Raw genomic sequence first — 27,718 nt, forward strand, 5'->3', positions numbered from 1 at the left:
GTTTTCTAGCTTCACTATTAGCACAGGCGGAAGCGTTTAAGGATGAAGGAGTTCCAAGGAGTTGTTCTTTTAAATTACTTTTTTTTTTTTAATCTTCATTCTGTACAGAAACGCCCGTCAGCAGCTGCTCTCCTACACGGACAGCCCCAGGCTCCCCTACCTTAAGCCAAAGTTTTTAAGCTGGCACAGTTCCCTTCCCGGCACCCCCAAGGCAATCACGCGGGACGGAGCGGACCGGGAGCGTGCAGTCTGCAGGACCCGAACCGGGGCCAGCCGGGACTCGAACCCGGAATCCCCCAGTCAGGGCCCGCCGACACCGTCCCGCCCCGCCCCGCGCCTCCATCCGCGCGCGCCAGCCCCCACCACTGCCGCCGCCAATCAGCGCGCGGCACGAGCCGCCCGCGGAGGGACAATAGGGGAGGGGCCGGCAACGCCCTGCGTCCGGCCGGGCGGTCCGATTGGCCGGTTCGCCGCCTAAACCGGCCAATCGAGGGATGCCTTGCCGAGGCCCGCCGAGCCTATGGGCGTGTGGGTTCCTGTTCCGCTCGGGCAGTTTGAACGGCCGGTGCGGGTGGCGCCGCGGCCGCAGGTGAGCGGGGAGGGGGGGCCGGGCTGGGGCCGCGGGGCCGCCCTCTCTTCTGCACAGCACCCGCGTCCCTGCACAGCGGGGTCGGTGCCGGCACTGCCGCCGCGCCTTCCTTCTCCACAGCACCCGCATTCTTGCCCGGCGGGGCTGGGGGCGGCACTCCCACCGCCCCTTCCTTCTTCATCGCACCGGTATTGCTGCCCGGCGGCTTTACCCGCCGCCCGCGTCCCCACCCCGAGCTTCCCGGCGGGCCGGCGGGTGCCCCCTGCCCCCGGGTGGTTGGGCTGGTGGCCTTAAAGGCCCTGTAAAAGCAAAGCAAAGAGGAGGAAGATCTCCTGTTCACAGTCTGATCGTGCTCCCCGCCGCCAGACCGCCTGGAGACGCTCGGCGCGGTGTCCCTGTTGTCCCCGGCTGCCATGGCAGCGGCGGTCGCGGCACTGCGGACGCTGCCGGCGCCGGGGGCAGCTGCGGAGGGGCTCCAGGGAGAAGTTAAAAGCGTGAGCAGCGCTGCTTTGCAGGGGGGTGCAGCTAAAGGGAAAGGATATGTCATGCATCTACTGGCAGGTGGTATAGTTCTGTCCCTAGTGGTGACCCCCAAGGTTCAGTGTTGGACTCAGGGTCGTTTAACTTGTTCACCCATGACTTGGATGAAGGGACAGATGCCTCCTCAGTAAGTTCACTGATGACACAGAGCTAGGAGGAGTGGCTGATACCCCAAAGGGCTGTGCTGCCCTTCAGAAGGACCTCGATAGGTTGGAGAGATGGGCAGAGAAGAACTGTCTGAAATTCAACAAGGGCAAGTGCAGGTCTTGCACCTGGGGAGGAATAACCCCCTGCACCAGCCCAGGTTGGGGGTCAACCTGCTGGAAAGCAGCTCTGTGGAGAAGGACCTGGAGGTCCTGGTGAACAACGAGCTGTCCATGAGCCAGCAGTGAGGCCTTCTGGCCAGGAAGGCCAGTGATGTCCTGGGATGCATTAGGAAGAGCACTTCCAGCAGGTCGAGGGAGCTCATCCTGCCCCTCTACTCAGCCCTAGTGAGGCTTCACTTGGAGTGCTGTGTCCAGTTCTGGGCTCCTCAGGGCATGAGAGACATGGAACTACTGGTGTGGGTCCAGCAGAGGGCTACAAAGATGATGAGGGGAACTGGAGAGTCTCACTTGTGAGGAAAGGCTGAGGGAACTGGGCTTGTTCAGCCTTGAGAAGAGAGGACTGAGAGGGACCTCATCAGTGTCTATAAGCATCTGAAGGGAGGGTGCCAAGAGGATGGATCCAGGCTCTTCTTGGTGGTGCTGAGCAATAGGACGAGGGGCGATGGGCAGAAACTGATGCATGAGAAGTTCCACTTGAATATGAGGAAGAACTTCTTTACTGTGCAGGTGACCACACACTGGAACAGATGCCCAGATTGGTTTTGGAGTTTCCCTCACTGGGGATTTTCCAGAATCATCTGGATGTAATCCTGTGCCATGTTCTCTAGGATGATCCTGCTTCAGCCGGGAGGTTGGACCAGATGCCCCACTGTGGTCCCTTCCAACCTTACCCATTCTGTGATTCTCTTTCCTAGGTGTTGAGTTCTCTGATCTGCATGAAACATTAAATTATTTGGAAGCATCACCTTTAGTTAAAAACAAAGCCAGAATTGCAGAAACCTGAGCACAGCTTAATTAGTTCAAAATTAAGAAGGAGAGCAACCATGGTGAGTCAGACCAAAATCTTTATAGTTGCATCCAGTTTCTTAAAAGTAGCAGTCTTGTGTCTCACCATATAATATTTGCAGCTGAGCAAATCAGCTTGTTGACCCAGAGACGGTGTCTTAATATCCCTTGATTTCTCTTTTAGAAACTTGTCTGGTATTTTGTGGGACTTAGTACTTGTTCACTGAGATTAAAGTTATTCTTAGGCCAGCTTGCTGAGCAGGGATCTTCTTCTGGAGCTATGGCAAAAAAAGAAAGTGTATGCCTAGTGGAAGCAAAGTCAGGTGACATGGGAGGAATACAGAGATGCAGCTCTCCACTGTAGAGAGAAAATTCATGTGGCCAGAGCTCAATTAGAATTGAAGCTGGCCTGTACTGTGGGGGACAAAAAAAATTGGTTTTTTAAAGTATGTCAGTAGTAAAAAGCAGTCCAGAAATAATGTGCGTCTGTTACAGGATGAGGATGGTCACATCACAAACAAGGCTATTGACAAGGCAGAGATGTTTAGTGATTTCTTTGCTTCAGTCTTCAACTCTGATGCACTCATTAGTCACAGCCAGCTTGGATTCATGAGAGGAAGGTCTTGCTTGGCAAACTTAATTCTCTTTTATGACAAGGTAACCCACATGTTTGTTCAAGGGAAGCCAGTTGATGTAATCTTTTTTGGATTTCAGTAAAGCTTTTGATACTGTCTTTCACAGTATCCTTCTGGACAAACTGTCCAGCACACAGCTGGATAAACATGTGGTGTGATGGGTCAGCAACTGATGACTTGTCACTAGTGGGGTTCCATGGGCCTCAATCTTAGGCCCTGTGCTCTTCAACATCTTCATAAATGATTTGGAGACAGCACTGGAAGGGTTACTAAGTAAGTTTGTTGATGATACTAAATTGGGTGGAGCTGTTGATTTTTTCAAAGACAGAGAGGCCATCTGGGACAGGGCAACCCCGGATGTGTGAGCAGACTTGGAAAAATAAGAGGCTGGAGAGCAGCCCCACAGAAAGGGACCTGGGGGTCCTGGTCAATGGCAAGTTGAATATGAGTCAGCAGTGCCCTGGCAGCCAGGAGGGCCAACTGTGTTCTGGGGGGCATCAGGCAAAGCATCGCCAGCCAGTCATGGGAGGGGATTGTCCCACTCCGCTCTGCACTGGGGCGGCCTCACCTTGAATATTGTGTGCAGTTTTGGGTACTGTAGTATAGGAAAGATATTGAGCTACTAAAGAGCATCCAAAGGAGGGCAACAAAGATGGTGAAGGGCCTTGGGAAGGCATATGAGGAGCGGCTGAGGTCACTTGTTCTGTTCAGCCTGGAGAAGAGGAGACTGAGGGGACACCACGTTGCAGTCTACACCTTCCTCATGAGGGCAAGAGGAGGGGCAAGGACTGATCTCTCTGGTGACCAGTAACAGGATCCAAAGGAATGGCATGAATCTGTGTCAGGGGAGGTTTAGGTTGCATATCAAGGACAAGTTCATCGCCCATAGAGTGGTTGGGCTCTGGAACAGGCTCCCCAGGGGAGTGGTCACAGCACCAAGCTTCACAGAGCTCAAGAAGTATTTGCACAATGTTCCAGGCACATGGTATGATTCTAGGTGCAGGGCCAGGACATGGACTTGATCCCTGTGGGTCCTTTCCAGCTCAGGATATGCTATGATTGTAGCATGACGTAGCAATGACATGTCTGTAAACACAGGGTTAAAATAATTGTATTTCTCTTCATTTATCCTAGCAATGCAATCTGTTGTTTTGTACAGATATCTGGAATTTTAGGTTCACTAGGATTTTTACTGAAATGCTGCACTAATCAAAATGCAAACTCTAGACACAAACATTAACAGTAAGACAGGCAAAACATAGAAATGTGAGGAAAGCTCAAACTCTAAGTATTAAACTGTTAGTGGAATCTAAAGCTGTGCTCAAGTCAGTAAAGGCAGTCAGGTGGAGACCAGATGGACAAACACAGTGGAGGGCTAGTCCATGGTTATAAAGAAGAGGGATGGGAAGAGGAGCCAAACACACTGAGCTTGAGGTGACAGCAAGTGACTTCTTATATAAGATAATGTCAAACAGGTAAGTTTCAGTTAACAGATTTGAAGGGAAGGGTGGTCTGGAGGGGAGAGGTAGCATTGCTTATGATGAAGGAACCTTTTGAGTTTTAAAAGACCATGGAGTAGTTTCAGTGATAAGTAAAGAACTAGATCCACTAGAGTGTGTGTCAGGGACATGATCTTAGAAAACCGAAAACATAAATCAGGAGGGTGGTCTTATGTTATTGCACAAACTTTTCAGAAAAAAACTTTCTCTTCCACTTCTCTGGACTTGTCTATGTTCACATGGAACTCCATTTGCCCCCCCGTGTCTCAGAAAAATCAACAGTTTAGTTCTTTTAATGTGGACTGAGAAGGGAAGGTAACAGTATTTATAACTTCTGACTGCAAATACACATCTAATTCCTGTAAGTGCTAGATAGCTGGTCCTTTGTGATCCTCCATAATGCACACACCCCCCTCCACATTTGGATGCATCTGGGGTTTTTAGAGTAGTCAGTATCCACAATTTGAGAAGCTATCTATGTGGGAAAGCACGTGAAGTTGCAGCTGATTTTTTAAGGTTACTGAAGAAGTATTTTTTTGGTATTGAAAGAATTTATCAACTAAAGGAAGGTAGGGTGCTAGTATAAAGCTATTTTATTAGGTAGAGAGGCCAAAACCAAAGGTGCAGATAAGGAATAATTTGTGTGTGAGAGAGGAAACTATCAGAGCAGGAGACAATGAAAACAGAAGAGGTGAGGAAGCTAGTGTTTCTTCTCTCATCTACACACCATTCTACAGCAATAAAAAATATATAGTAAACATTCATTAGACTTCCTATTTTGTACTTAAAATACATGCTTGGTATATTAGGACTCAGCAGAAGTAGGGAGATATTAATATCTTTTGAACTTTGTGCAATAGGAAATCCCAGCATTTGAAATTGTCTTTATACCATTTTTAAAATGTCCCTTATCAGCACAGAAATAAGCTTGCCATTCTGAAAGGTGTAAATACCCGTGGCAGAGAGAGCTTTTGTGGTGCAGGAAGAATCAGTGTCTAGAATAGTTCAAAAAGCAAAAAGATAATTAATTTCCATCTGTATTCCTACAGACAGAGCTGGGATGTCAATGTGTGGGGTTTGATATTCTGAGAAAAGATGATAGTGCTGAAGTAAGATATTCCTGTCAATTTAATGACAGTATAACTAGCAATTTAAAAATTACATTTCTGTCAGAAAATGCATCTGTTTAAAAAACAACTGAAAATATTATAATTGACAGTGGTAAAGGTCTCTCTAAAAATAAATTTTCCTTCCAAGTTGTTTGCTACATTGCATGAGCAGTTCCTCTGGTTATTTACGGTGGTGTCCTTACTCTCTTCTGACAACTCCCTGTTCAATGTGTCTGATTGTCTTTCATGTGCATCAGGCAGCTTCATCACTCTGCTATTCGTTCATTAACAAATTCACCTTGCTTTATACTCAATTTGCGCTCATTTTTTAATTTCTTTCATCTTCCCCCCCATATCCTTTGGAGTCCTTTTTCCCCTTATTCTATCGAGTCTTATCACAAGAACTTCAGTTCTTCACTCAAGGACCTATTCATCTCTGTAGTAGATTAAAAGATACATATATCTTTCACAAAGTCTTCAAGTTTTCTTATCAGTTCTACAACATTGCCTACTTCCCAGATGTTCAAAGAATGCCTCACTGTCCTTAGAAATTGCTGGAATGATTACTTCAACCTAAGGCATTACTTGTCCTTCTATATCTGTTCGTCTTCCTGGGCCCTAAAGCAAGAGGAGTCAGAAAAGTTGAGGGAGACTGATGTTGACCACTCAGCTTCAGGGTATTGAGGAGAGCATTTAGGGCATCATCTCATCTTGGGCTGTGGTTGAGGTTGTTTGGTGTATGGGCACAGTGTAGCTTAGGCATTCCTGTGTAGTAGGAATTTTGTACTGGAAACAAGCTGATAAGTTTGAAGACAATACAGTGTGAATTAGAATGAGGGATTGACACAGAAGTATATCTGTAACTGCAAGAACTGACATTGCTTTGTGGTCTTTCCTTTTTTTTACTTATGAGTCAGTGGAAGTATTTCCATGATTTTGAGTATGCTCTGGATCAGGCACTTTCCTACCTAGCATTATATAATTAGACTAGTCAATCAGTTTAGCCCAAAGAATGTGTATTGATGCAGTTTGTACAGCTGAATCTCTGTTTCTGGGGAAAATGTTGGTGAATATATGCTTACATACTGAAACTGAAGAATGAAGTTCAGCTTCTACTGTTTTATAGACTAACTTTGTGCAGAATGTCATCAGATGAGGAGAAAAGCACAAGTCCAATTTTGCCAAAAGACTCTGTTCCAGACAGTTCTCTTTCTTCAGATCTTCAGGTAGGAAAGAGGCAATATTATTTGATTCACTGTCATGGCATTTTATTTCACAAAGGATAATTATGAGAAAATCTAACTAAACCTGCATCTTTATGTTTTACATATACAGGAAAACAATTGAAATGTTATTGAAAATAAACAAATTAGGCCCCCAAAAAAATCTGATGCTAAAATATCTTCAGTTGGTTTCCCTTTCGTGCATTTCACAAGGAATTCAATTTATGTGAAAAATCTTATCTAATCTTAAGAGGTTGGTAGCTGCAAGTAAAATAGTACAGTTTTCTTACCTTTTCAGTTTCTGGTGTTATTTTATATTTGTGTTAAGTCTTATGAAGAAACCAGAATTTGACACAGTAGGATAGAAAGCCATTATTTTTGAGGGATGAAGCAAAAGTTTTATTTTAGGCTTTTTTTCAAGAGGATGCAAAGATACGGGATAAAGTCTTTGTCCTATTCTTTTGAAAGCAGCAGATTTTCATCCTTTAATAATTGGTTATTCCTATTTAAGTAGTGGGTGATGGTTTTTTGCCTTTGGTAGAATTCAATCCAAAACAGGATAGTTTTGACAAAACCAGGGTTTGCTATTTGCCCTGTAGAAATGCCTCTTTACATTTGTCCCTTGGCGGCATGGGCATGTACAGCAGAAACACTGTCAAATTAAGGCTTTTTCTTCTTTCTTTTTTTTCTATGTGGATTGACTTGTACCTTTTAAACTGCCTGTTTAGAGGCAATTCATATACTTCTCTGTTTGTGGTCATGTCTCATGGATAAGTTTCCTTAATCTTTGTTTAGCAATAGTAATACATCTGTGTTTCCAATGCTTTTTGTGGTAAGAAAACCGGATAAAAACATAGTGCTACAAATTTTAAAGGACCAGATTTTTCTGTTGTGATCTGGTTGATTATCAAGGAGGTTCTAAGGCCACCTTGTAGAGAATGATAAACTAATATTAATGAATGACTGTTTTGCTAATGAGAACATGTCTAACGTAGAATAGAATAGTTCCAGTTGGACTTAGCCCAACTGCCTATGCATTTTGTGGCGGACCAAAAGTTAAAGCATATTACAAAGGGCATTGTCCAAATGCCCCTTAAACGGTGACGGGCACCTCTCTAGGAAGCCTGTTCCAGTGTTTGACTACTCTCTCAGAGTAAAGAAATGCTTCCTAATGTCCAATCTGATCATCCCCTGTGCAGCTTTGAACGATTCCCACACATCCTATCACTGGATCCCAGGCAGAAGAGATGGGCACCTCCTTCCCCACTTGCCCTGCTCAGGAAGCTGTAGAGAACAATGAGTTTGTCCCTCAGCCTTCTTTTCTCCAAGCCCACAGTTCTTAGCTGCCTCTTGTAAGAGTTTATTACTGTTGAAAAAGAACACTGATGTCACAGCTGATCAATAGGAATGTTGACAGGAAACTGTTCTGCTCCCTTTAGATAACTTTGAAAGGTCTATTTTGTTTGGTTTGGTTTGAGTCTTTTTGGTAATGTGTTGCTTTTAAATAGAGACAAGATTATTACTTTTTTGTTATAAAAACAATCCACTGGTTTTAGAGAATTTCCATTTACTTATAATAGGGTTCCACTGACCTTCAGGCCCTAGAACTATAAACCTCTAGTTTTACACAATAACAGATTTTTTTTGTAGTTGACAAAACAGCTTGAAAGTTTTGTTTAAAGCAGAACCAAGCTAGTAAGTAAACAAAAAAGATATATTGTTAATTTTATTAATATGATTCTATTGGAAATTTATTGGTCAATATTGCATTCCAGTTGCAGCATCCTTGTTATGGAGAATTTAAGATTGAGGTAATGCACTTAATCACTCAATGTTTCCATACATATTCTCACTGCAGTCTCCAGGATTATTTTTTTATGTCTAAGTTTCTGGTTACAGTTGGGATACTTTGTTTTCTTTGATATTTGCCTTATAACTTCATTCCAACAGTGTTGTAATACTGTAATTTATAAACATTTATTTCCAGATTTATCACTGGATGCTGTCTGTTGACATTTTCTGTTGGCATGTAAGAGTGCGTATTCCCAAAGAGTGGATTCTTTGGGTTTTAATAACAGTGTTAGAACTCGAAAGAAAATTCCTGCCATAACTCGATATGTATATTTTGAGTGCTAGGAATGCCTATAGCAGGACAGATTGTGTGCTAATGATTAAATTGGGCAACTCAAAAGGAGCCAACAACTTGCATCTTATCTACTATGTCCCTTGAATTGAATAAGGTAATCATGGAAGTAGCTGGATCAGCTCTGAGAAGTAAGTTGTTTAGGACAATTTGGTCACCTGACCTCTTTGGAGAAGACAGAGGAGTGATCTAGTGTCTTCTGCACAATCATTTAATTTAGATTAGCTAAGGTAAAGACTAGTAGGGGCTTTTTTATTCTGCATAAGTTTTGCTGCGGGGAGTTTTTTACAGATCCATGTAGTTCCTGGTCGAATAACTAATCTGAAGATATCTATTTTCTTCTTTTAACATCTGATAAAATCTAAGCTGTATTCATTTAGAAATATATGGCTACAGAAAAATTGCAGCTAAGTATACCTTTTACACAGAATGTGACACCCTTGCTGAACAAAAAAATACATTATGTATTTGTTTGTAATTATGTAGCTTCATAGACATTTATTTCAGCTTTTAATTTTAACATCATAGTTTAGAAGATAGGAAATGGACATTTAAATCGAAACTAGAATTCAGATAAAATGTACAAAACCAAGCTTCTTAAATTCTCTAAGTAGTTAGAACCCACAAAAATGTAAGGGTTACACAAAGTTTTAAAATATTATCTTTTTCAGTTGTTGGATTCAAAAACACATTGCACATGGTTGTTACCTTTCATTGATTGTTTTCACTCTGACTTTCCCCAACTTGAAGAGGAACTTAATTTTTCAATTCACATTTGGTTTCTGAGGTTTGACCTCACTGGGATACTAAACAAAATTAGTATGATAGTACTAAGTGAAAAAAAAATAACTGATAGTGGTCTGGTTTAGTATTTTCCAACTGGCATTTTTTTCCAAATCTTTAATTAGTGGGTTTGATTGGTTTCAGCATGTAACTGCTACTGGAACTTGTTTAATGAATAACTGGGTTGTATGTTTAAGCTATAATACAGTTTAGAGTTTCACAATGAGCACTAAATACTTTCATTCTGAAAATCTGTTTAATTAGGAGATTTTTAAAAAATGTTAATTGGCTTACTTTGGTGCATAGTATAGTATAATGGCACATACCAGTTATATTAGTTTATAACTTCTTAATAGGAAGGTTTCTTTATTAATTATATATACACATTCCCTATACAGTTTTAAAAATACATAATATAAGGTGAGAATAATTATATCTACTCTGAAAAAAATAGTAGCTAATCAAAGTTCTTTCAATGATTGGATTTACAAGAAATTGTAATGGTATGGAATGTAAAGTGTGACTGTGTTCAGTAGCATCTTTGTCATGGTTATAAAAATACATATTTTTCTTTGCAGCAGTGTAGTGATTAGAATTAATATGGAGTCATTAATAGCTTATATGATTTGGAACTGGATTTTTTTTCTAGTTTTTGTTTGTGTTTAAAATGCCTGTTATAGTATCCAGTTCTGGCATCTGGCAGAGTCTTTCTGTGGACTAGTGGATCTAGTTGTAATTAGTTGTAATTAGAATGGATGTGAAGATTAAACAAGAGGAAGTTAAATTGTTAGAATCATTGTAGGAAAGCAGTTCACTTTTGCAACTTTAAGGGAGATTCTCTTAATTTTTCACCTCTCAAAAATTATAGAAAATAATTTCCAGTCCTTTCATATAGCTTGGCTTTAGAAATGTAATTGTAGTTTTATAATTATTTGTCATCACTTTGCAACAGGATGAATATGAAGAGCCACATCATGATGCTGTAGTGACTCCAAAGTTTGCACAGGATTTATCAAAGTGGACAGAGTCCGCCTCAGAACTGACACCAGCTGACAGACCTGCAAGGGCAAAAAGTTATGCCAGTCACAGTAAGGCTTCAGGTAGTATGCCCAACAGGTAGTATAAGAACAATGATACAACTTTTCTGACTTAGGTTTTTTAATAGCTTCAGTTGGAAAAATATATATAGCATATATATAGTACATTTGCACTTTTGCAAGTTTGCTTTCCGGCTTAGCTCCTCATGTTTGCAATGGTTTTTTCCCCTTCTTCTGTGATGATATTGAGACCAACAGAGTTTCCAAAGCCACATGGTGCCTTCTGAAATTAAATTCTGGTTTTGCAGTATTCGTTGATCTGGCATTTTTACTTTCTCTTCAGGTTTTAAAAACTGAAGTGAATGTTACCATTATGATGGTAGAAGTCTAACTACTGGTAATCTCTATTTCAGGAAATTTAAGTATACCTATATACATAATATCTTCCCTAAGAGCTTCCAGCCAAATAAGGAAAGTAATTAGAATAAACATGCTGTACTATACAATTCAATGTCCAAACGCTTTTAAACTTCGAAACATAAAACCTAATTTCCTGTTCTTGTTACCAGTTTAGTTGATTAAATTTGAAAATTACTAAGACTGGAGCAGTAAATGGTTTGTTGCAGAGATGTGTAACAATGACTCACACCCAAAAAGTGGAAAAATTCCTTCTCTTCAGGCTTCCAGTACTCACTATGGATCCATTAAACTTCTGAGAACATTTTAGAAAATTGCTACACTGAGCTTGGGCCACTAATAGCATGTCATGTGTGAGAACACTCTGTCAGAGCTTATTTACTTAATAAAAGTAGAACAAGTCAGATACTAGAACAACACAGAAAAAATCCAAAGGTAGTACTTGGATAACAGACATCTGGATAAACAGCTAATTTCATTACCTCTACTATAACAAGAATACAGTCTAGAGATTTGTTGGAGTAAATGCATGTGGAGATTATTTAATAAAGTAGATTTCTATACTTTTCGTATCCAAATGGTTCCATGTCCTTGATAGCCTTAGCACACTGTAACTGAATGACATCACGCAATGCTGTGGAAGGAATAGAGGTGACAGAAGGAATGCGTTAGAAATAAGAATTAAATTTATATGTGTACAACTACAAAATTATGGCAATGCTGGAAAGCCAATATGAGTTATGTAAAATGATGATATAAGCATGTAATAGATACGGTAAATAAGAAAAATGAAAGGTAAGTTAGGATAATCTGTACATAGGGAGGATTAAGGGAAGAGGAGTGATGAACTTGCAATGTTATGATCTCAGACTACGGCAGTGGTCAGTCTGTTTTAATATCCTGGTTTTATTGGTTACATTTTGTTCCGTTGTTTTTTTTCCTTTGGAAGTATCTTGCAAACTGTGCTGTGTAAATTGGATATCTTTGCAATCTAACCACATCGTAAAACTTTAAAAATCAAAACAAGCCTTCATGCACTTCACATCACAACTGAAGGAAGAACATAGTGACATGCAGGAATGGGAACAAGTGGTGAAGGACAGAACTGGGAATATTTAACAGTGGTAACAATTGTCAGATAATTTATATTGTCAAATGCCAACCAGATTTTCCATCACAGAAATTAGATGCATTTCAAGTAGTCTGGATCATCTGACTGGCATGTAACGTATTTTGGAGATTTTTTAGAAGCAATGAGTATTCAAATTCCACAGTTAACTAAGCAATAGTTCTCTTGTTTACAGGAGAAAGAAGGACAAAAATCTAAAGCCCAATCTTAATATACTGTGTGATGGGGAACAATCTGTTTATGGTCTTCTGTTTATTGATATTGGGTAGGACATTTAGTCTATAGAAACGATGTGCTAGATGGGACTTCTTCAGCGCAAGCTGATTTTAATTTTATGATGTCTGGTTATGTATTAGCTTGACAGAAACACCAAAAAGCAGTTGTAACTATCTCTGCATCATGTCTCTTCCTTATTTTCTTCTTGGGAGTGTGAGTGCAGTAGCTGTGTAGCGAGGAGTTATGAGCCAGACAGGTCTTCTGACTTTCTTTGGACAGGAGACCTACCAGCGACAGTAACTATAAAAGAGTATCAACCATCAGGCTGTACCTTGAATAAATTAGAAACATCCATTTCCAGTGTCCACTGAAGATACTACTTTTTGACAAACAGATAAGCTTATCTCTTCAGACTTGTCCCAAAATATAGTATTCATCCACTGAGAAACCAATTGTACAGACAGTATTTATTTTCAGAAGTGAAGACTAAAATATTGGAGGTTTCCTCTCTCAGTTTATGAAGAGAACTTTTGAAGTTGTCCTGTTCGTTATTAATAACAGGAAGCTGCTAATCCTTCTTCTTTCCAAATTTTATTTATTCAGTTGTCAACTCAAATAGCAAATTTTCTGTCAGGAATAACTAAATATAAAACAATATTTTATTTCTTCAGTTTACTTGAATATTAAGTTCTTTATTCTTAGTTCAAACACATGCCTATTAGCTTTTGGGCATGGATTAACCTTTATTGCAGTGGTAGATAGCCACAGCACCTGAAAGTGAAGGCTTGTTGTTTAAGGCATTATATAAATTCAGAGTAGATATTTCCTTTCTCAAATTGTTTAAACTCTAATTAGATAAACAAATTTAAGGCTTTAAGGAAAATAGATGCAGGTAAATATCAACATGGAAGTATAGCCACAGGCTGCTTTGTGAATGCTCGAAGGAACACCACTGATCTCAGGAGTTTACAGTCTCATTAAGGAAAAAGGCAAAAGTTAACATCTGAAATGTTAATAGTCCAGAAGCCTTTACTTAGAGATGTTGGTTCTGGCAATGGTATATTTTTAGTTCTTGCTGTGATCATCCTCTTTAAAATTAAATGACATTAAGATACTGTTTTTAAAGGTAGCAGTACATTTTGCCTAATGTTAAAATAGAATTGTAGCTTTAAATACACTTGTGTCTTGGAAGTATATATTTGAATTGGGCTGTGTCTCATGTGAGAAAAGGAGCTTTCTGATGCCATAAATATTTCTTTTCTTTGCTATCAGTGCCTGACTTCTGACTTCCATTCAGAATGGGGACCAGGTAGCCTTTCCAAAGTGTCAGTCCTTATTCTCTTGTTTCATTTTTATCTTAACATCAGTGAAGCAGACTTTTGAGGCCAATATGGAACAACTTATTCTTTCAGAAGCGACTTCTTCGCAAGGGTCCATACATGTTCCAAGGGAAGTCAATGAAACCACAATGACTGAATTAACTTTACAAGATGAAAAGCTCAATCAAATAGAAAATATACTTGATCTCTGGACTGGAAGTCTTAAGGTATTTATTTTTTATGGAATCATAGATATCACAGGTGTCAGTGTGTTGTAGAATAAGTGAGCGCCCAAAAAGTTGCTGTGTGATTACACTGGAGAATGGTGGTTTTCTTTTTTGTTGGTAGTGCATATTGCATGTAAAGACTAGAATATCTTATTTCAAAAACTTTGGAATAACTGTCTCTATTAGGGATGTTCAGATATTATTCAATAATTCATTGTGTCTAGTAATATTTATAGCTATAAATGTCCTGTGTAATGAAGGTATCACTGTAAATGTTCATTTCTCCTTAATTGCTAAGTGTTTTAAGATTAAAATATTAGGGAGGAGGGAATAGTTTAACTATATGCATTACTGTCGTCCTTTTAACTTTTCAGACAAACATTCTGACAGAATTGAGAAATTGGAAACTTAGTTTGATTCAACATCACAAGCTTCAAATGAAACAAGAAAAAGAGAAACATGCTGCACATGTGAAACAATTGTGCAATGAGATGGAAAACCTGAAGGAGTTACTACATACTTATGAAATTTCTATTGCCAGGAAAGATGAGGTAGTATTTCAGTTTCACATTTTAATAGTTCCTCTCTATTTAAAAATATCCACACTGAATTTTTTGGTCCATCTCTTTGAACAAAATTTTTCTTGAGGCAAGTAATGTGAAGAAGTAAATAATGTATTTAGATTGTGTAGTAGAAAACCAATCCTTGTTGCTAGTAGTGTTCTCCACACTAGCAATGAAAACTTGACACTTTGTGTGTACATACTTTGCATTGTTTGCTTCTTAAATCTACAGTCTACTCTTGTTCCTTATTTGTTCCATGAAGATTGCACAGGCTTGGATGAGTCTATTAGCTCTTACACTTTAAAAGTCTCTAGTTTTTCAATTATTAGATTGGTTTTCTTGAATTTCAAATGTGTAGCAGTCTCCAAAGTGTTAAAGAGCCTCTGTTTTAGGATTCTTTGGAATTCTACGTTCTACATATTCTTAAGATTGTACACTTGGGGTCTGCGATTTACACTTTCCTGCTGTCAACAATGTAAACAACTTCCAACTTAACTAGTTTTGTGGAAATGGATATGAAATCTTGGCAGTCTTGCAATTACATAACATAATTGAATCCTCTTATTGCTATCATGAATTTTTAACCTAGTACTTGGGAACACTTAATGAAGTTTGGATTTTTCATTCCTATTCACATTTTTTTCAAAAAACATAGATTGTGGGAGATAAAATATGGATGAAGATCATGTTCTGTGTCCACTTGGAAAACAGTCAAATCTTACAGACCAAGCAAATATAAAGGTTGTAACATTACAAGAACAGGATTAGTGTAATACAGTTTAACTAGTGCATATGTACATACTTATTTCAGCATATAGCATTCAAACTTCTAATTCTATTGGATATCATTGTAGGTCACTCATATTTAATGTGCCATAATTCTGAAAGCTGTATCTTTTTTCTGCTACCAAAGAAATTTGTCTTCAGCCATTTTTATAGTTCTGTTTCTAAAAAAATTGATATGAATAGAAAATTACTACTGCTATCACCTGAATGGAAGGTGAAAGTGCTTCCATGTATCACACTATGGCTATCAAAACTGCTGTATTATGACATGGACTTAACCCAAAATCATAAGCCTCACAAATTATGAGTACTGTAGTTTCCTGTTTTCACATTGTAAATCTCACAAATGCTTTTATTGGCAAAAACATAATTAACGAAAATGGATTTAGGCTAAGACTTCTAGTGTATATCAGCATGCATGCAGCATTGAAAGTTGATGTTTTATGTTAGTATATGACACTTTTTCAACAGAATTAATTAATTGAATATATTAATTTGATTTACTTTCTATTTTCTTATTGATTTGTTGCTAATTTATGCAAGTTTACTTCTAATTTTAGATAATTTCAATGTTACTTATGTAGCTGAGACTGTTCAGTTATTCTGAAACTAAGAAGTTAGGTATATTTAAGGAGAGAAAAGTAGCTTATACAGGATTAACATACAGTATTATGAAAAACTCATTCTTAAAAATTATCTTTAAATTATTTCAAATGTATCAAATTGACCTTTATTTGTTTTTACTTTCACATTTTGAACTCCTTAAAGAAACTAAGTTTTTGCTGGGTAATATTTCATGAAACATTCTGAAGATGGATTGAAACAGTTTGTATGAATTTCTGTCCTGAAACAAAATAGTTCTTAGCAACCACTTAGCTTGTTTATTTTGGTCATACAGTCGAATAAGCTTTCTGCAAATAAGTTGTTTCTTTACACTTCAGTTAAGTAATCACTGAAACAAACTTCTAATATAAATGTTTCTGATTTATCAAAGTTGTCTTTGAAATAAAAGATGCTTCTGACATTATGCTACAGTAACATTTAATTATTAGAAAGTAGCTCAGAAACCTGCAGATGTAGGAGGAAATAACAATTCAATTGAACTTTTCCTGAAACTACTCAATGAAGGTGCTGCAATCTGAGTGTTGAAGCCACCGGAATTTTACTACTGATTTTTGTTTCCTACTTTATTACATTAAGGGGAAAATTCATAGAAAGCATCTGTTAAAAGCAAGTGCTTTAAGTGAAAAATAACTGAGGCATAAAGTACATTCTATTTGTATGATCTTACAGAGATCATAGCTGTGTTGAAATAGTGTTAACAAATATTTTTGCAGGTAATTACTAACTTGACCCAAGCAATAGAAAAGGAAAAGGAGAGAGTAGAGCTGATGAGAAAGTTTACGCTGTGGCGGATTCAGCATGTTAAAGCCAGTCAAGAGGTATGTGCACGAAATAAAAATGCAATGAAAAGGAAATCTCTGAACACAAAAGCATCAGAGCTGCTGCAGTTCCTGTTACAGTTTGAAGAAATGATGGTGTTTCTATTTTGATGTGTTTAACATTGTCAAATAACAGTTTGAAAACATCGATTCTAAAAAGAATGCTGCTGTCAAAATATTCTCTGGAATGGGAAAAAAGTCAAGCCATTGTCTGTTGAGTACTTTGAAACAGAGTAGAATAATAGAATTGTTTTAAAGAAATTTTTAAACAATCCCGAAGTCTAAATTCATTTAAATGATATGTATTTCATGCTAGTCATCTGCAATCTTTGAGACTGCAGGTTTTATATGATTTCTGCAGTGAATCCAAATGTGCCACATACCCACTAAATAGCTTCACACGTGCGTGTTTGCACCATGTAGGTGAGGTTATTGCTTGAGTGTCATTAAACCAGAGTAAAAACACTGTTTTCTGTCAGTTAGGAGTTAACAAATAGACTTTCTCATAGCAGGGACAGTAATGCTCCATGACATGTGCAGGAAGAAACATGGAGCTTGCTGATGCTGTTTGTATACCACTTTGCTGCAGGACCTGTTACTCAGCTGAGGTGTTCCTACTGTGGTCTACATAATAAATTGTAAAACAGTCATCCACACTTAAATACTTAAATTTTTAGCCAACCTCAACTTCCACACCATGTGGTTATATTTTTTTTCCTAAGGAATATGCAAATAGAATAGCAGACAAACAATTTCGGACAACTTTGTTGAAGAAAGTGTGGGCAGCGTGGCGCTCTCTTAGTGAAGAAAAATGGAGAGATAAAGTAGCAAGAGCCTGTCAGTTGAGGGCAGAAGATGTCTGTGTTCAGCTCACCAATGATTATGAAGCCAAAATTGCAGAGGTAAATTCAAATTTCTTTTTTTTTTATTCTTTACTCCTTTGCTGCCAATTCCCATCCCTCCAAAGTATCTCCTTCTCAGCAAATCTGAAAAACGTGAGGATTTTCCAGCAGAACAGAGCTCCTAGCTATACAAGAAGATCTGAGTGGATATAAGATGTTATGTTTTTAGATGTGACTTTTTTTCCTGCATCTGCTATAAAATGTTGCTGATCTGCATGCACAAACGAAATAAATTGGACTTTCCTGAAATGAGACGAATCTCTGTTTGCCCACCAATAGGAATGCTGTCTGTTTTCTAACAGCGTCCTGTTAATATTGGCTACGCATTATGAGGTTTTAATGAAGAAGACCATTATTATTCTGAATGATCATGATGAGTACAGTACTTTTTCTGTAATAGCTATTCTGTTAAAAGCTGAAATTTGCCTTTAATGTGCCAATTAAGTTTGTTAAAGAATTTTCAGAGCTTAAGGTGAAGTTGTCAACCTGTGCATGGTGCATGGCAAGTAAACAGTTTTAAAATATAAGTTTTAAGAGCTTTGTATTTCAACAAGAAATTAAACTTAGAATTTTAGGAACAGGCTTACCAAATGTGACTTACCAGCACAAAAACTGTAAGTAGTAAATTACAAAAGTAACTTGGTCTGTTTTTTTCTCAGCATTTTTAGTTTTTTACAGTATCTGAAGAAGAGATTGGTGGTGACAATTCACCCTATGCTTAAATAATTGTCTGAGAACACTTACTGTTCACTTCTGTTGAGTGAACCCATGTTTCTGCAGAACTCTAGGTTATGCCAGATGCCTAACTTCTAGAAGACAAAAGCTTGCAAGATACATTTCTGCTTAGTTGGTTAGGTAGGGTCTGACAGTCCTCTCATCCTGGATATGCTCTAGCACTAGTATTGTGCTGTAGTACAAAGAAGTTACAAGTAGCTGTTCATCTCTGGTGAACCAGAGATTTTGGAGTTCAAATGCATATCTTTGTAAATATAGTAAGTGACTTTTAAAGCAAATTGATTATTATGTTTGTAGTTTGCATTCATAAGTCCAAGAGAAGTTTTCTTATTCTGTTTCGTAGCTAACTGCTAATTTGGAACGGACAAAAGCTGAGATTCTGCGACTGCACAGTGAAAGGGATCAGTATGAAGACACCATGAAGAAAGCCTTTATGCGGGGTGTATGTGCTTTGAATCTGGAAGCAATGACCATGTTTCAGGGCAAGGACAGTAGGCCAGATCCTGGTTAGTATGAACAGCAGCTCTAATCAGGTAGTGCATGTGCATTTTCATTGGGTTTGTTTGGGATTTTTTGTTTGTTTTAACAGAGTTCCTTTTTGCCTTTTTTGTTGTGTTTTTTTTTTTTAACTTGGTAACTTGTAGCAATACAAAGTTTATTAAATTTCTATTGCTTTAAAAAGTCCTGTTGAATATGTTGAGAAATTCTGATGCGGAACTTTGTAGTGCTATAGCTGAAAGGAAGAACGTGTTTTCTTCATCCCACGTTGCTGGGAGAGTGGTAATCTGCATCTGAAGGCAGAACAAGAAGCCAAGGGTGGGAAACTTCTTAAAATGCTGTATTACAGGGGAGTGAAGGGGAAATCCTGAAAATACCTTTATGCTCTGGAATCTCGGTGTGCAAGGAATCAGCTTTTCCCAGACAGCTCTCCCTTCTTTCTTAGTCTTGCTTTTGAATATAAAAAGGGCAAGCAATCTCTCAGGTTCTGCATTTAGTTGTAATTTTATGCCAGAACAGGAAACACCAGTCTAATTATATCAGCAGCATACCCGTAAAACCCGTGCAGCTACACAGGAAAGAGCTGTGCACGCTTACTGATGTAATGAAATCACCCCCTCAGACTGAGACAATCTGTAGCAGTGGGAACATAATCGTGCTGGTGCAGCAATCTGCGTTAAAGAGAAAATAGCTGTGCCAGCAGGAGTGTCACAGCTGTACATGTGGCTCAACAACCAGCTGTACTGACAGCAGTGGTTAATGTCCTTAGACAAGTAGCTTCAGTTGCTAAATTTAACAATCTTATACAGAAGTTTCTGAATTACATTGGAGAAATTCTTCACCAAAAAATGTAGATATGAAGAGGAAATAAAAACCCGAAGAAGGTGTAGGAGGATACTTACCCGAGGGGCTGTCTAAGCCTATGAAACATAAGCAGTATTTGTGCAGTTGCTTAGAAATTCATATGACACTGGCTAATATAGTAGCTGTGTGCTATAAAAACATAGGATCAGTATTTAGAGAGAGTCAAGAACAAAGGATTTTTTTAATATACTGAGTCTGGAAATAAAATTACACAGCATTTCCCAAGCACTTTATTTTTCACTGTTATTAATTAAGAACTACTCTATATTGAAGCTTTAGCTTTTATTTGTTTGTTTACTGTTTTCAAAAAACATGGAACAGACAACATCCCTAGTAATGATAGATGGTGTGAAACAAAAACATTGTTTCTGTAGACCTGAAAAGAAGAGGGTAAGTAGGGAGGAAATGAAGAAAAATGAGTTCTAGAGCAGCCATGATCAACCCCTGAGTTTCATGGACCAAAGATATTCCTTGATTTTTACTATGAAGTTGGAACTGATACTCTGCACCAGCACAATATGTAAAGATTTTTCTGTGCTGGACGTTATGGTACCTGTCACTAATTTTTTGTGTGTCCAGCATTATGCTTTTTAATCAGACTTCATAACATCTCACAGACTCTGTTGTCCTTGGTCCCAAGCAGTCCACCTCTCATACCACCTTCTCCCCTGCCACAGGCACACTATCTCTTTCTTGCTACAGCCAGATGGTGGTTTTAATGAAGTTAGTTACATAATTATTTATAGGGTTGTACACCTGTTGATTTGCATTCTTCATCAGTTAGAACAGTAATCAGGACGTCAGGGACTTCAAACATCAGAGTAGATGATAATTGTGCTTTGTTCTAGTCTTGTAATCTATGGACATCAAAACTTCCATCAGTCATAAATTTAAATGAACACTGCAGTGCCACCTACTGTCATTGGAAATAAAAGCAGAATTTTGTCCCTTTAGAGATTTAGTATTAGGTTATTATAATGTATGTTTAATATACGTACAATATACAGATAACACACATATCCTATACATTATAATGTAGGTTATTAATAGTGTGTGAGTATTACAACCTTCATGGGTCCATAACACTTAGTGTCAGTGTTGATGGTGTAAAAGTTATCTCAGTGATTTAGACCTTTTTTTGTTATTAGTATATGAAGATTATTTTTAACCTCTTTACGTATTTAAGGGAACATCGAAATCACAAGAACTCGTGACTTTTTGCTTATGAAAACCCTAAAGCTTTTTTTAAATAATGTAGATCATATCTGATTGTTCTGTAACTGTGCATTGGTCCTGTCTGTGCTTAAGCTTAATGTGTGTGTGCATACATAGATATGTACAAAATGCATATTCTGACATTCTTTCACTCTTGAAATCTATGAACATTGCACTGACTTGAAGCACCTTCCTTTTATTTTTCCTGCTTACTTCAAAGAATAGTAGAAAACCAAACACTGCTACTACCACATGGTGTCACTCTAGTCCCTGGAATGAGCAAAGTTCCATTGTCTTGGAACTCCTGCTGCCATCAGCTGCTTCAGAAATAGGAGAGTAAATAAGAACACCTCTCTCTCCTTTCTTTAATGAAGTTCCTCTAAAAGGAAAAGGCTGAAAAGGCTTGGAAAAGATACTGGCTTATGTCTGTAGATCTGACATCCCCAGGATGTCTGCATTTTAAGACAAAAGAATCCTGGATGGATTTTGCGCAAGCTCAGGCTTACCCAGCGTAACCTGGTGAGCGGACACAAGGGCTGTAGGGTGCCTGTAGATAATCCCAACCCTACAGCCAGGATGTGGCCAGTGTCCAGCCATTATATGTGGCGATAAGACACTGTGAGTGTGAGCTACGGCTTCTTGAAATTGCACTGTATTATCAGGAAAGTTAAAGTAACATTTTATTTTACTGCCAGTAAGCCCCCTTAGGGATCTTGAATCCTCATGAAAGTCCAGTATGATCTTTCTGTGTTTTGCTGTTCTCTACCTAAACTGGATTTTGGCCCTTTGTATAAGAGCAGCTCCTGCACACTGGATTTAATATTGTCAAGCAATATGAAGAATCTGTTCTTTGCAGTAGAAGTATGTGACAAATGCCACAGGGATGTTGAGACATAACACAGAAAGCAGCCCCTTGAAAAACATTTCCAAGCATCTCAAAAGACAGGTAGAGTACGGGAATGTTTGTTTTACATGTGTACACCTATAAGGAACAGGCTGATCCTTCTCATTAGATAGAATATAGATAGATACAGAATTAGATACAGAAATCCCAAAGAAATACTAAAATTTTTATGGTAACTTATCTTCCCCCTTCTCCCCCCTTAAGATTTGCTAGATTATGTGCTGATTCCATTACTTTGTGTTTCTAATAATAGATATAGGAAGTAGGAGAAATGATAATGGTACCACTGTTGCAGGAAGGCTACCTTCTTCACAATATAATCCACCCTCGCCACCACCTCCACCAGCAACTACTCTTCAGCTGGAAGGCATGGTAAGTGTTTTCCTGGAACAGAACTGTATTTGCTAGAAATGAAACTGAACTTCCTTGGTTGGAGTTTTTTGAAGAGAGTCAAAGTATGAAAGGAAACCTGTGGGTATGTTCAGATTGAATTGTGAATATGAAGTGACTGGAGCACAGCTGCTGTGACTTGCTGTACTTTCAGTAAGCTTTGTTTTTTATTTTGGTGAAAATGCATTACACTAATGAAGACAAGATCACTACAATAAGCAGAATTTGCTCTCCAAGGTTCTTTATGTAAAAAAGCTGTTGAGTTTTTCTTAAAAATGCCTGAATTTTTAAGAAAATTTTTAAGAAAATACTCTGAAAAGAAGAAAAGCTGGCTTGCCTTAAAGCTTCTTTTTTAGGGGTGTAACACATATAGGCACAGAGGGAACTCAGTGTATTGTCATGTCAGCTTAGCCAGATTATTATCCAGTAGCTTGGTTGTTCTAGACCTGCCCTGGAGTCATCCAGAAAACATTGCCACTGTAAAACCATTTCATGCCAAAGTGTAGGTTAAAACAAAGATGTGTGTGCCTCTCTCCTGATTTATTGTTCTAATAGTGACAAATGCTATTCACACCCTTTCTACAATTTTTAGACAAGTGATTTTAAATTAGCTAATAAACAGGAACAATAAAGGTAAAATATCTGCAAAGACATTAAAATTAGAAGGATAATTAGAATAGTAAAAAACCTGACTTTCTAAAGAGTAAAATTTTATTTTCTGGAAAGTTATATTCATTCTTTGTAAACTCTGGTTTTATTCACAGTTTTCTAGCCACTTTAGTCATGCAAGCACTTCTCAGACCAGGCTAGATTCTGATTCTCCAGTAATCATCACTAGCACAGCAACAGGATCTGGTGTGACATCAACTCAAAAACTGGTAACAAGCTAAAATTAACCTTTTTCTTTTTTTCTATTTTAAGGTACAGTTATAACAAATATTAGTTTGGATATTGTAATTTCTGCATTTTTCAGAGCAACACAGATATGTAGTTGAGGACAGTGCTGTAGAGTTTCAATAGCTGTGTGAAGACACTAGCTTGCAAATGCTCATTAATGTTACATAAACCTATGTACACTGAGAGCAATTTTAAATTCATTTTGGAGTTGAGGAGGCAGAAGTGTAGCAAAATAAGGAACAGAAGAATGTATGTACACTTACGTATAGTGCAATAGGAACAACTAATGTTTGACTTGATACCCTTTTGTTATGGAAAGAGTATGCTTTGCTTCATTATCCTGCTGTTTGAAGTGTTTTCTCATTCCTTTTTCTGTACTTGTTGCTAAACTGCTCTCCTTTCTTTTCCCCATCTGACACAGTTTGCTATCAGCTGTCAGAGAGAGATGCAGCATTATATGCATGGAAGTTTTTTGGTATCTGCTCTGTCCTTGCTAGAAAGGCTTTCTTTCCACATTGAAGTACCTTCAGCTGTCACTTGAGTATGCAGTCAGTGAGCAAAGCAAAGCTATCCATGCTGCTGGATTTTTGTCAAATTAGCCTAGCTCCCCTCAGGACAGAAGTCATTTGCCTGAAATGCTATATCTTACTTAGCATGGAAAAAGATGGTTGCAAGTAGGTGGAGCAAATTCAGTCCTGTGTAACATAACTGGACTACCTGCAACATCACGTGGTCCATTTAGGCATCCGGCAGATAAAACTAAGCAAAAATATTAGAGCACTGTAGATATTATGTTTAGAATTTTTTACCAACTAATATTTAATTTACTTATAGCCCATGGCAAAAGTAGTAACATCTGCTCAACAGAAAGCAGGAAGAACAATCACTGCTCGTATCACAGGCAGAGCTGATATGGGACAAAAATCCAGAACTTGTGGAAGTTTAGCTGTGATGGGAGTTGCTCCACCCATGAGTTCAGTCATTGTTGAGAAACATCATCCAGTCACTCAGGTAAGTCAGAATTATGTTTGTTACAGTATTCTTATTACAATACATTTGGTTATAGTTTAAAGAAAAATTATATTGTGAAGCGATATTAGACAAAACTCAGACTTGAGTCCTGTTTAAAATAGCAAAACAGTACTTGCAGTCTTTGGACTGGGTAGAAGGCTCTGCTGAGGAGATTGCCACTTTAATCTATTTGTCTTAGTTCTGTAGTAATTATTTCACAGGTATAGTAGTCTCGTATCTCTTTCTTAGCCAGCTCTTCCATGAGAAGTAGTTGATCCAGCAAGGTTTGGTGTCATCACCATGCCACCACAGTTTAAAGACAAGTCATGGTATAGAGCAGGAGTGACTGAAGCAGAGGTGGTAGAGGTACAGACTCACCTGACATGCTGAGCTTAGCAAATGGCAAGGGGGGAAAAGTAAAACCCTTGTCCAGAGGCAATCAAATTTGTCAAGTCTGCTGCTTGTTGTATTTTGAATCCTATTCTCTGTATTTATCCTGAAGAAAACACTGAAATAGTTGCATTCATAGGATATAGAAGCAATATTTAAGAGCACTATAAAAGTGGCCTAAATGGCCTAGGCAATCACTACACATATAGACCAGTCTGAACAAAAAATGGTTTTACCTGGAGGTATAGGGAACAACTGAAGATACTTTTTGTTATATTATAACCTGTAAAATAGGATCTGAGTTTTCTCTGTGTTATCTGAAAGTCCGGTTTCTTTTCAGTGATACAACCAGAGCAAGCAGAGCTACTTCATGTCTCTTAATCTGGCTGGAGTTACTGGTAGCTGTGTGAGGAATGTTCTGCTTTCCCCCATTTCCTGCAGTGACTCAGAGCCCTATGGCAGGCTGCACGCAGCTTTCTAGAATTTGGGCTCCTAAGCAGATATTCATAATTAAGTTGTATGTCCTTAGAGGGTTAGAGGTTCAGTGTGATAATTATTTCATTAAGAACAATTTCTGGATTCAGAGTGTGTGACTAGTGTCACAAAGAATGTACCTGAACACTGTATCAAAAACTGATTTCTGAAAATGTAATAAATGTGAAACCCCACCTCAAGATATATTCTGTATACTCCTTCTGCAAATAAATGTCTAAGTGGAAGACAATCAGATTGAAATATTTCTCGAGTTAATCTGAGAAGGGAGAGAGTTTCCCTTGATTAAAAGCAGAATAACTACTGTTTATTACACTAAGGTGGCTAGTTTTTTGTGCAGAAAATTAATTGTTGATAAAATTGCAAAACTTTTCCTTTCAGAGATCTTTCAGAGGCTTCCTCATAGCAAATAATAAGCTTCAAAAGGAAAGCTGGCATGATGAAATTAGCACTACAGAGGAAAATTCTGAATGATTTGGTAAAAAAAAACCAAACGAACCAACCTTGAAATAAGATTGAGGTGATAAAAGCTCAAGATAGCTAGTTAGAAGTTTAGCACTTTACATTCTAAAAACTGTATTACAGATAAGAAAGGTAAAAATTACTCGTTCTGTTAAAGTAACCCTTTTTTTTCTGTTTTGGTAAGTGTATTTCAATTTGCTAGATTGCAAATCTTTGTTTAAACTACAGCTCAGCTGGGGCTAATTTAATGGGAATTTTTTTGTACCACTAAGTGTTTTGATGTATCTGATTACTTTTCAGCAAACTGTATCGCAAGCCACTGCTGCTAAATATCCTCGAACTGTGCTCCATTCTTCTGGCTCTACCACTGCGAGACCTGCAGGACAAGCTGGGCGAATGCTTCAGGGCCAGACCTCTACCAGTGTTCAGTCAATTAAAGTTGTTGACTGAGTGAATATCATTATCACTGGTGGGGTTTTTTTATCAAGGTACCTCCTCCCAGTCTTTTCAGATCTGATGTAGTAGGGCTTAAAGTACATATCATGTTTTTACCCTTTGCTAAAAAAAGGGGTTTTTTTTAAAGTGCTTTTGTAGTAAACATCTGGAGGGGAAAAAAACTTGAACTGTTGTTCTACCTCCAAACTACTTGGGAACTTATTTTATTAAGATAAACCCTTTCTATTTAAGGAATCTTTTGCACACTTTTAAATAAAGGATACAATGTGATTTTTGTCTGAATCTCTTTGTTTAGTTCCAATGATACTAACATCTGTGTTCAAGAGAAAATTAAATTTATTTTTGTTATAAATGCTTTTAGTTGCTTATGTGAGTAAGTGTAGTTGACATGCACCTTAATTATATCCTACATCTTAGTGTACTTGACTGAAGAACAACAGGGTGGTATCCTTCACACCCCAGGGTGCAGCTTGGGCCAGGTGAGGTACTGAGTTCATCAAATTCTTAAACGTTCTCATTTTTCAAGCTAATGTTGCAGAACTTCATGCATTCCATAATTTGAGGATTTACCAGCCTGTTCTTCATATTCCTGTGATGCTTTGCAGACATGTCAAAATAGGTTGCACACAAGAGGGCAGTTTGGTGTAAAACTTCACACAAAGATACAGATTATCTTTTTAGTACAAACAGTAGGATTCTGTCCAAAATAATGCAGATTATATACAAACAGAAAAGGTGATTCAATTCTTCCATTACATATTGCTGTGTTGTTATAAAGAGGATAGACATTTTACATAATTTTTCAGATATGCAATATATTAAATGAGAAAACCTTTAAATATGTTCAGCAAGGCACTACCAATATTAATTCAAGATATGAACAAGAAATAGGTAGATAATTTCTAGATGTGTTAAGTATTAAATATCAAATGTTCTTTTTGGAGTATGTATACAGCATGACAGAAAAGTCTGTAGCCAGACACACTTGAGTTTAGACATGACATTTTTTTGTATTTTCACTATATAATTCAAATGCTGAAGAAGAATGACTTGTCATAATCCTAGGAAGACTTTATGGAAAGCTGAATCTCAGATGAGGCCAGGTGCCAGCCTATTTCTGGAAGTGTTGATTTATTTATACTAATAATTTTTACTTATTAAATTTGACCTTTTTTCAGGTAGAAAACATCTTATTTATATTTCATGTCAAACATAAAATTAATTTGCAGTTCCAGTATGGAATTAGTGTATCAATGTTAAGTGAGGTGTAGAAATTGTAAGGGGTGGCTCTTGCTTAGCAGTATAGTCATAAATCACCAGTCAGCCATTCACTCTTAAATTCTTTAAATTGTTGTATAGCAAGCATTTGACAAAGAAGTAACCTACATTTCTGGAGTGCAAGTTCTTCTAGCTTGGAAAACGTTGTACAACTTCAAAAGAGGTTTTTGTTTCCAGAAAAGATATTATTTGAAAGTCACTTTCCATCTGGCACGTAATTCCACCATATATGCCATGTTTTATTGATGAACTCATGAAACTGCACATTTTCTGGAGTCCATGCCAGTGCTAATTGAAGTTCTGATCTTCTCTGTAAAGTAAGAGAAAACACTTGCTTGGCATGCTCTGGTTTTTACAAGGTCAAACTAATCTAACTGAAGGGTTGCCAGTTACAATTTAACCATGTGTGCAAGACAAAGGAGGGAAGCAAAGTTTGCACATTTTTGTCTTCCTTT

The 27,718-nt window shown here is 38.1% G+C and overlaps 2 protein-coding genes across 9 annotated transcripts in view; one reads left to right on the forward strand and one right to left on the reverse strand.

The window, feature by feature from the left end:
• Window positions 1–440: 440 nt before the first annotated feature.
• POC5 (POC5 centriolar protein) lies at window positions 441–26,255 on the forward strand. Of its 8 annotated transcripts, none has more exons than XM_064641103.1 (14): window positions 464–589; window positions 2,151–2,282; window positions 6,611–6,710; window positions 8,483–8,518; window positions 10,586–10,733; window positions 13,800–13,978; window positions 14,353–14,529; window positions 16,665–16,769; window positions 17,492–17,671; window positions 18,750–18,912; window positions 22,141–22,259; window positions 23,042–23,155; window positions 24,009–24,185; window positions 25,830–26,255. In XM_064641103.1, the coding sequence occupies exons 3-14, from the start codon at window positions 6,627–6,629 to the stop codon at window positions 25,977–25,979; spliced, it is 1,632 nt and encodes a 543-aa protein (XP_064497173.1). In that variant the 5' UTR covers window positions 464–589; window positions 2,151–2,282; window positions 6,611–6,626; the 3' UTR covers window positions 25,980–26,255. The 8 variants fall into 8 exon arrangements, with proteins under 8 accessions (XP_064497169.1, XP_064497171.1, XP_064497170.1 ...); XM_064641104.1 differs by lacking the exon at window positions 464–589 and adding an exon at window positions 701–777; XM_064641099.1 differs by lacking the exon at window positions 2,151–2,282 and having other exon boundaries at window positions 441–589.
• The window catches only part of ANKDD1B (ankyrin repeat and death domain containing 1B), a 38,862-nt gene continuing 28,672 nt past the window's right edge, over window positions 17,529–27,718 (reverse strand). Inside the window, exon 15 of the mRNA XM_064641109.1 lies at window positions 17,529–27,573. Coding sequence (XP_064497179.1) covers window positions 27,515–27,573 — 59 coding nt within the window. The 3' untranslated portion in view covers window positions 17,529–27,514. The remainder of the gene's footprint in view (window positions 27,574–27,718) is intronic.

The sequence above is a fragment of the Pseudopipra pipra genome, chromosome Z (assembly GCF_036250125.1).
Source record: "Pseudopipra pipra isolate bDixPip1 chromosome Z, bDixPip1.hap1, whole genome shotgun sequence".
NCBI classification, from domain to species: domain Eukaryota; kingdom Metazoa; phylum Chordata; class Aves; order Passeriformes; family Pipridae; genus Pseudopipra; species Pseudopipra pipra.

Coding starts and splice junctions, on each gene's coding strand:
- POC5 (XM_064641099.1), top strand. CDS start 495: ATGCCTTGCCGAGGCCCGCCGAGCCTATGGGCGTGTGGGTTCCTGTTC. Junction 8,519..10,585: donor ATGGAGAATTTAAGATTGAG/GTAATGCACTTA, acceptor ACTTTGCAACAG/GATGAATATGAAGAGCCACA. Junction 16,770..17,491: donor ATGTTAAAGCCAGTCAAGAG/GTATGTGCACGA, acceptor TTTTTTCCTAAG/GAATATGCAAATAGAATAGC.